General features: G+C 45.6%; 1 protein-coding gene across 1 annotated transcript; it reads right to left on the minus strand.

Moving 5' to 3' along the window:
• Positions 1 to 1,387: 1,387 nt before the first annotated feature.
• On the minus strand, positions 1,388 to 3,256 carry LOC142205003 (polyadenylate-binding protein 1-like). Its single transcript, XM_075276347.1, has one exon. The coding sequence runs from the start codon at positions 3,254 to 3,256 to the stop codon at positions 1,388 to 1,390; it is 1,869 nt and encodes a 622-aa protein (XP_075132448.1).
• Between the last annotated feature and the right edge of the window lie 6,382 nt (positions 3,257 to 9,638).

Genomic DNA, 9,638 nt, shown 5'->3' on the forward strand with positions numbered 1-9,638 from the left:
ATCCAATTAACAGAAGCAGAAAAAGATGCAAACATCCATTTGCCTTCCATATAGTGCATACATATCAATGAAAAAATGGATATTACATTTTTGTATCCTTAACCACTTGCCGTCATCTGTCGTACTATTAAAGTGAACCCACAGTGCTCTAATATGCTGGTGTGAAGAATATAAGACTAAACGAGATTTCTGACCCTGTCACTGAAATAAGGGATGCGGGAAGGTGGTTGTATTGGAGCAGTGTGGGACAACATTTGCATGAATTTTCATGGGGAAAAAAAGCTTTACATTCAGGCAGGGCGCACATTTCCCACAACCATTTCATTCAAATTGGGTTAAAAAAACGCATCCATTGTCATGATCGGTGGAGATCCCAATGGTTGGACCCCCTATGTTCAGCAAGCGTTACATATTGCCATCTATCTGATCAAAATCTGATTGTGGAGGTCCAACAACAGGGACACCCACAGATCAGCTGTTTGAAGTAACAATAGCTCTTAGGTGAGTGATGCTTCCATTTGCAGGCTTGTGATGTCTCATTCATTTGTCAGGTCCCCTGTTTGCAGGTCAGTCCATATAAGGAAATGGGGATCAGCTGCCAAATGGGGATACAAAGCACAGCCCCTATACAATGTACTACACTGTGCTTAGTATACAGTGACGATACCACAGAACTAAATGTTGAATCCTTTTTAAATAGTGGGGGGCCTGGGTGTCAGAAACCTATTGATCTGATACTGATGAATATAATCTGCAGATGTCTGAAAAAAATATAATTTCTTCAACGATTAGTATAAGGGGGAATTCACACGGAGTAAAGTGGAGCGCGATCTGGCACGTATACGGCGTGTCAGAGTTTGCGCGCTCAAAAAGATCCCATTGATTTCAATGGGAGTTATGATTGTATACGCCGCGTATACGCTCGTAACTCCCATTGAAATCAATGGGATCTTTTTGAGCGCGTAAACGGCTGACGCGTATATGTGCCAGATTGCGCTCCACTTTACTACGTGTGAATTCCCCCTAATATTCCCTGTCCACTACAAAAACAGATTCCATTGTTGCTTTTTGTACAATTGGAGTCAACATATTTGACCCTTTATTTGTGACATATTCTGTCAGGGATGAGTAGGGTGGCCACATACGCATAACAATGTAGCTCACTAAAATCATCAGGTTTGGATGCCTTTTTTCATATTTGTATGGGGGCTTTCCCAAAACTGTACTGTATGACCAGTCCATATACCAGATACACCAGAAGTAACACAACAATTTTTAATATTTATTTTTTCAAATTAAGTTTTCAGAAATAAAACAGAATTTATTTTTTTTTTAACTATACCATATTTTTTGTTTTTCTTTTATGTAGTTTCCTCTCTCGCACCCATTAAACAACTTTTGTTTCATCACCAGTTTCATGTGACGACTTAGACTGATGGACCTTTAGTACTTCAACAGCTTCATCAACCATGGAGTGGAGGGATTCAGGAGACTCCAGCATGTGGAGCAATTCAGAATTATCAAGCTCAAGTAACATCCCTGTTATTTTACAAGCCATTGTGGGTTGTTTGGCCTCAACCAGAGGGAAGAGATGTTCCCCTAGCAATTCCTTCTGCTTTTCTGGAGCAGCTGAGGACAGCATAGTAGTAGTTAGAGACCCTTGTCCTGGCACAGGGACCACAGATGGTTGCACAGAAACCTGAGGTGTATTATTGAGATGTCCCAGAAGACTATGAAGATTTCGAGCGCCAGCGCTATACTTATACTGACGGAATGAGTGACCTGTTAGTGCAGTGGAGCCTGCAGGTTGTTGTCCCATTGTCTGCATTGAAGTATTTGCCAAACCCTGAGTTGGTCTGACTGTGTTAACAGTTGGCAGTCTTGGAACAAGAGGTTGGGTGACCCCTGGCATATTCTGGAATGGGTAAAGGCTGTCACTCTTTAATTTCCAAGGGGGACTTGGCCTAACTTGAGAAATCTGCCTATTTTCATAATATGCAGTATGGATCTGAGATGGTGGAAGAGATGGTGTGGAGCTGAGGAAGGGTAATTGGTATGAGCTGGCTGGGTTTGGTACCTCTCTACGTCTGGCCAGTCTCTCCATATATTGGTCTGTTAGCTGAGCTTGGCGCACATCCTTGCGCTGTGCCCTGGAAACATAAAGTGCTTTCTTAGCAATAATTCTACCGTTCATTTCTGCGAGCGCTTTGGTTGCCTCCTGTGAAGAGGAAAAACACACAAAACCAAATCCTTTGCTGCGTCCATCTTCCATCATTACCTTCGCACTGGTGATGGTACCAAATGGGGAAAACTCTTTTCGCAGTCTCTCATTGTTAATACTTTGGTCAAGATTTTTCACATAAAGATTGGCATCCTGATATTTGGCGATTCTATCTCGCTTTATTTGTTCGTACTTCCTCTTAAGCTCAAATTGTCTCTCTGTTTTCCTCTGAGCTCGGCCTACATAGATGACTTTCCCATTCAAGTCCTTGCCATTCATCTCTTGCACCGCTTTTTGGGCATCTTCATGTCGCTCAAAGTTGACAAATCCAAAGCCTTTTGACTTCCCGACTTCATCGGTCATAACTTTGACACTAACCATACGTCCATAATGGACAAACAGTTCCTTTAGCTGTCTGTCATCGACGTCTTCTCCAAAGTTCTTGATGTATATGTTAGTGAACTCCTTGGTAGCCCTGGAACTAAACTCCCCTTCCCGTTTACTGCGAGACTTGAAGGGCCCAACTGATATCTTGCAGTCATCTAACAGCAAGCCATTCATCTTCTCTATAGCCCTCTCTGCAGCCTCTTGGATCCCAAAATGAACAAGTGCAGACCCTTTCTCACCATCCATGACCCTGGCAGACAATATAGCACCAAATGGAGAAAATATCTCATGCAAGGCATTATTATCAATGGATCTTGGCAGGTTCTTGATGAACACCCCACTCTTGTAGAGGGATGGGTCATGTAATGACCACATAATGCGCACAGGCTGGCCACAGATGACGTCATAGTTCATGGTATCCACTACACGCTGAGCATCCACTACACACTGGAAATTGACGTAAGCATACCCGTAAGATCGCAGGGTTTTCGGGTCTCTGCACACTCTGATGGACAATATAGGGCCGGCAAGGCGGAACTTCTCATAGAGCATAAGCTCGGAGACATCTTGGTGCAGGTTTGCTATGTACAGGGATGTCAGATTCGGCTTGCGGTCCTTGGAGGCCATCTTCTGCGGCGGACTGAGCATAAAGATGTCGGGTAACGGTTCTTTCCTGCGGGATCCTCTAGGAGAGCGGGCGCCGAGCGGTTACTGCACCGAGAGCGGGGGACGCAAACGGCCAAAACCAGAGGACCCGAAGCGGATGCAGCGAGCGCGCGGGGAAGCAATTACATTGCATTCAAATAAACTTTATAAACAAGTTACAGGGCCACAAAGCGCACACAGCTCTAACAGCTGACAGGAAAAGTCAGGACAAACCACGACAGCCATGACCTGACAGGACAAACTATGAGAGCCAGGACGTGACAGGACAAACCACGACAGCCATTACCTGACAGGACACCCATGACAGCCATGACCTGACAGGACAAACTATGACAGCCATGACCTGACAGGACACCCATGACAGCCATGACCTGACAGGACAAACTATGACAGCCATGACCTGACAGGACAAACTATGAGAGCCAGGACCTGACAGGACACCCATGACAGCCATGACCTGACAGGACAAACTATGAGAGCCAGGACCTGACAGGACAAACCACGACAGCCATGACCTGACAGGACAAACTATGAGAGCCAGGACCTAACAGGATAAACTATGACAGCCAGGACCTGACAGGACAAACCACGACAGCCATGAGACAGAGATGTGCTCTGATCGTAAGCATCCATAGTGCCAGGAAGAGAAGCACTCTAACCATAATCATCTACAGTGCCAGTCAGCAGTGTACTCTGACCATAAGCATCTGTGGTGCTAGCCAGAGATGCCCTCTGACCATAAATATCTATTGTGCCAGCCAGAGAAGCACTCTGACTATAAGCATCCATAGTGACGGCCAGAGGTGTACTCTGACCATAAGCATCTATACAGCCAACAAGAATCCCCACTAACAATTGAGTCCAGACTAGTGCAAGCATGCACAGTGACAGCAACAAGTGCATAAATGGTGCAAGCCAGGGCTCAAGCATGCACAGTGCCAACTGTAGAGAGGCTCCATCAATAGTGCAAACAGTAAGAACACAAGCAGGACAATTCCATCTGAAAAGTCCAAAAATAGTGGTAACCAGATCACAAAAATGTGCAGTGCCAGCTAAAGGTTTAAAACGGGTAGGGAACCTTCGGCTCTCCAGCTGCTGTGAAACTACAACTCCCAGCATGCTCCATTCACTTCCATGGGAGTTCCAAGAACAGCAGAGCAAGTATGCATGCTGGGAGTTGTAGTTTTGCAACAGCTGGAGAGCCGTACGTTCCCTACCCCTGGTTTAAAAGAATACTCCATATTGTGGCCAGGAAGAGAAATGTGAGTGGCGTACAACAAGGTTTCAGTGTGGAATAGTCTGACAGAGAAAAACTGAACACTTCTGACTTTGTGGGAGACGTTATTGCTCTGCTTGAAGCCCTGAAGTGTTTCCCTCTCTAAAATGATGTTAAAGGGGATGTCTCATTAAAGAGAACCTATCATGTCCTCGGGCATATGCAGTTTTATATTCCATTAAAAAGTTGACAGTGCGCTGAATTCAGACCACATCTGCGGCCAGAAGTCTCATTCTTCTGCTTCCCCTGATGACACTACAACTCTCGATCACAGGACTGACCCTGCTCTACTCTATGTACAAGCAATGTACATGTGGATGAGATTCAGTTTAGAACAAGCAATATGGGAACTGGAGCTGTTACTGTCAAAGGGGTTTATAAGATTGCACATTTTTGTGTTACGCACCTGCTTTTTACCACTGCAACTGCCTAACCGATTACCTTTGGTGATATTTATGAGATCGCCTGCATTTCTATAATCAGATGTACATTTTATTACATATATAATGCTGAACACCTGCTTTTTAGCTGCGGAAATACCTAATATGTTACAAGGCAAATTCTTCATATCCAGTTGTGGATAGTACATCTTGATCTGATTGTGCACCTGCACCCTCCATCTGTGTGCAGTCCCCCCATAGTTTCTGCTTTTCCAGGTAACCTATCCCCTCCACATGAAGACAGGCTGCAGGCTTTGTTTAATGTGAAGGTGAGTGGAGTTTTTGTTGCTTAGCTTTTACCAACAAGACAATTGTTGAAAGATACAATTTAAAAAAAACAAAAACTGAACATGCCGGTCCTTAAAGAGGACCTTTCACCATATCTGGGCACAGGCAGTGTTATATACTGCCAGAAAGCTGACAGTGCGCTGAATTCAGCGCACTGTCGGCTTTCCCGATCTGTGCCCGGTGTGAAGAGCTTACGGCCCGGTACCGTAGCTCTTCTATGGTCAGAAGGGCGTTTCTGACCATTAGCCAGAGACGTCCTTCTGCCTCGCGGCGCCAATCGCGCTGTGCTGTGGAGCGGGGAGGAACGCCCCCTCCCTCTGCTCACACAGCTCGTCCATAGACGAGCATTATCAGGAGAGGGAGGGGGCGTTCCTCCCGGCTCCACAGCACAGCGCGATAGGCGCCGCGAGGCAGAAGGACGTCTTTGGCTAATGGTCAGAAACGCCCTTCTGACTGTAAAGCGCTACGGTACCGGGACCGATAGCGCTTTACACCGGGCACGGATCGGGAAAGCCGACAGTGCGCTGAATTCAGCGCACTGTCAGCTTTCTGGCAGTATATAACACTGCATGTGCCCAGATATGGTGAAAGGTCCTCTTTAAAAACATATGTGTCATACATCCTCACTGTCTTTCATGGCAGTGAAAGTTACAGATGAAAACATAATCACGATTTTATTTAATGGTAATCTGCTTGATCACTACCGAGACAGCATGCGCCATTCATAATTGTTCTTACACTACACAAAATGACTTAGCAGTGCTACATGGGTGAAGTCTGTATGGCTGTTTTGTATTAAGTCTCGTTCACATCTGCGTTGATATTCCGTCCGGGGGAGTCCACATGAGGACCCCCCGAACGGACTACTGAACGCAGCTGCAAGCGGTGTGCCATGACAGCACACAGATCCCCATAGACTATAATGGGGTTCGTGTGCTTGCCGCCAGATCTCCACAGGGATCATGCGGACAATCTACTTTCCTGTCCGCATGTTCCATGCGGCAAGCACACGGACCCCATTATAGTCTATGGTGTATGTGTGCTTTTACTGCACAGCGCTTGATATTGTGTTTGGTATTCTGTTTGGTGGATCCCCATGCGGACTCACCCGGACGGAATACCCATGCAAATGTGAACCAAGCATCAGACATATGCAGAGGTGGATGCCCCGTCTGGGATTTGGTTTTTGCAACATCATTTAACTGATGCTCTATTTATAGGTATATGTTTATTAGTATAAATATTTGTTGAACCTCACTTAACTACTGTCGTTATTTTTCAATTCATGTTAAAGCATAGACAATGTTACACTAGTAAATACTGTATCTGTATTAGGTTGGGGCCACATGGGATGTCTGCCTGAAATGTGGAAGTGTTCCTGCGTGTACCTGGTTTTAATTAATCTACCTTTTTTATTGGATCAAAGGAGTGCTGAACTCTCCTCCAGTTGAAGTAGTCTCATGTACTGCCGACTCTTCCTCTCACCCAGCTGATCCTGCTTGGTTACTACAGCTTCTATACTGTACGTGGTGAGCTGGCTAAGAGTGGAGACGCTCTATGTACATTTCAGTGTATTGTGTTATTTTTACAGATTACATTTATCTGGGAAATCTAGCATTTCCTTTGATGACTTCAGAAATTGTTTCGACAATAAGGTAAGGACCACTTATTACTTTATTGCTAAACGAATTGTGTAACTGGTTTGTGTAAATATCCAGCGCTGCCTCTATCTTTGCCTGGAATGCCCTCTCCCTGCATCTTCTTCCGGCGCTGACTACAAACCTCTAGGCACGCGCAGTTGGCTGTGACTTCGGGCCTCGGGCAGAGCCGACTGTGTTATTATGCCTGTATCTGTGAGAACAGATTGATATTCTAGGACATCAGATATGTTCGTCCCATGAGGAGGGGAGAGGGAGCTGTTAGAACGAGCACTTGTCGGCTTAGGAGTGCTAGAGAGAGTGGTGTGAACAAGTACCTACATTCAGGGTGAACACCCGACATACGGATTAGGTATCACAGAACACACGCCTACATAAAAAAGATTTGCCACTCAGAGAGGAATAGTGATTTTATTGCACTAGGTGGTAGAAGGAGGTACACATGAACTTTATAGACTTATTTTAAATGACTTTAATAAAAGTTAGGTTTTAATTTTGATTTTTGTTGCTGTGGGGATACCCCTCTCTGGTCTCATATACTATATTACACTGCTCTTGCCAGCAGGAAACTCTCAGCTAATTGCACTTTGCCGATAAAGCCAGGTCTGTTATCTCTCTATGTAAACACACAGATAACACTGAGTCCATTCTGTACAATCACCTGCATATTATCTGATCTGCTCCAGGCAGTGTGCTGAGACACTGAGATGGGAAAACCCCTTTAATCCAAATTGGCAGTTTCCTAATTTTAAACATGCTGGGAAAAAGAAAATCTAATTCTCAAAAAACAAGAGCTATGAAGGTAGCCAGAACTCAACACACTTCTCCTCAAGCAGAACTGAGGAGGATTGAGCAAGCTAGGTGTCAAGTGGCTCTTAGAGCAGTCAAAACACCGGAGCAGGAGGATCATCGACGCGAACAACACACTCATTATATGGTGTTTCAGCGAGCTGCTGAGATGACGGAAGAATCACGGGCACAGCCTGAGGTACAAGTTCAGCGGCAGGCCAGCTTGAGAGCTGACAAAATGCTGGAGCAGGTGGCTCATTGAAGCCAACAACAAGCTCATTATATGGAGTTCCAGTGCTCTGCTGACATGCCGGAACAATCGCAGGCACGGCACGAGGAACAAGTTTTCGGCAGGACAGCTTGAGAGCTGCTGAAATGCCTGAGCAGGCGACCCATCGATGGCAGCAATTTTCTGACTATAGGCGGATCATTGAGGCCAACAACATGCAGATGAAGTCGCAGGCAGAAGCTAGTAGGGAAAAAGTGTCTGGTAGATGGGGTTCAACTGCAAGCCCTAAGCATACATGCTCACTGCTCCATTCACTCATGTCACTTCTATGGGACTGATGGATAGTTGTCTCATAGAAGTGAACAGTTGTCATGTATGGACACTACTAGAGATGAGCAAATACCGTTCGATCGAGTAGATATTCGATCGAATTTTAAGTGTCTGGATATGCCTCTGCCTCTAACCACCTTTTTTGCTGCTGCGCTTCCCTCCACATCTACACTGTTTTCCCCGCTAGACATCACCCCTGTCCAGGTCGGGTCGGTGGCCTCGTTGTCCAACACCTCCTCTTCCAATTGCTCACTTTCCTCTTACTGCAAACTGCACATAACCACAACCTGCCCTGATGGCAACAGTGTCTCATCATCATCACTGAGGCCGAGAAATGCTGTTTGCGGGTCCACAACCACAAAATTGCTAGGTGATGGCGGATGCTCCAGTGTTTGGGCATCAGGACACACAAAGTGATCTGGTAGCTCCTGGGATTTGGGAAGTGGTTCAACAGAGGGAGAGACAGTAAAAGGACCCGAAAAGAGATCCTGGGAGGGGGCAAGGGTGGGATGACTCTGCTGGGAAGATTGGGCATGTTGGGAGGAAGGAGGGGCAGACTCTTGGCTAGGAAGACGACTACAGGTAGTGGCTGACTGGCTGGTGGAAAAGCAGCTGGAAGCATTATCCACTAGCCACTGCAACACCTGTTCCTGGTGCTCGGGCCTGGTCAATCTTGTACCCTGCACTCTGCTTAATGTAGCCATCAAGCCAGGGAATGTGGAGAAGCCCGATGCTGGCTTCCCCTCACTAGTAGCCATTGGATGCGCTGTAGCTTGACCGCAACCTTGCTCCCCAGCTGCATTTCCATGCCCCCGGCCTCGTCCCCATCCCTTTGCGCTAGCCTTGCGCATTTTGAGATGTATACAAATGTTAATTTTTGTGTGTGTGAGAGTTGACAAACTGATGGATTGTATACAATTTTTTTTTTTTTTTTACACAGAAGGTAGATATATTGGGCCTATATACTGCCATATATACTAGTATGAAAGTATACAGGGATGAGTGAGTGAGTGAGTTGACAAACTGATGGACTGTATACAAATTTATGGTTTTTTGTATACAGAGGGTAGATATATTGGGCCTATATACTTCCGTGTATACCAGATAACAGTATACAGTTTTCTTATTACCCCTATGGGACAGGTATACAGAGCATACCACTGGTGGAGAATTTGAGCCCTAAAAAGGGCTTTTGTGAAATTTTATGAGCTTAGTGTGTATATACACTGGTGAATTAGTTTAGCTCCTTAAAGAGCTTTTGGTTTTAATTTTTCCTGCCTATCCAAACCTAAATCCTCTCTCGCCCTCAGCATAACGTCTCTCCGTATCAAACTCCAAACCACAAATGACACGA

The sequence above is a fragment of the Leptodactylus fuscus genome, chromosome 5 (genome assembly GCF_031893055.1).
Source record: "Leptodactylus fuscus isolate aLepFus1 chromosome 5, aLepFus1.hap2, whole genome shotgun sequence".
NCBI lineage: Eukaryota > Metazoa > Chordata > Amphibia > Anura > Leptodactylidae > Leptodactylus > Leptodactylus fuscus.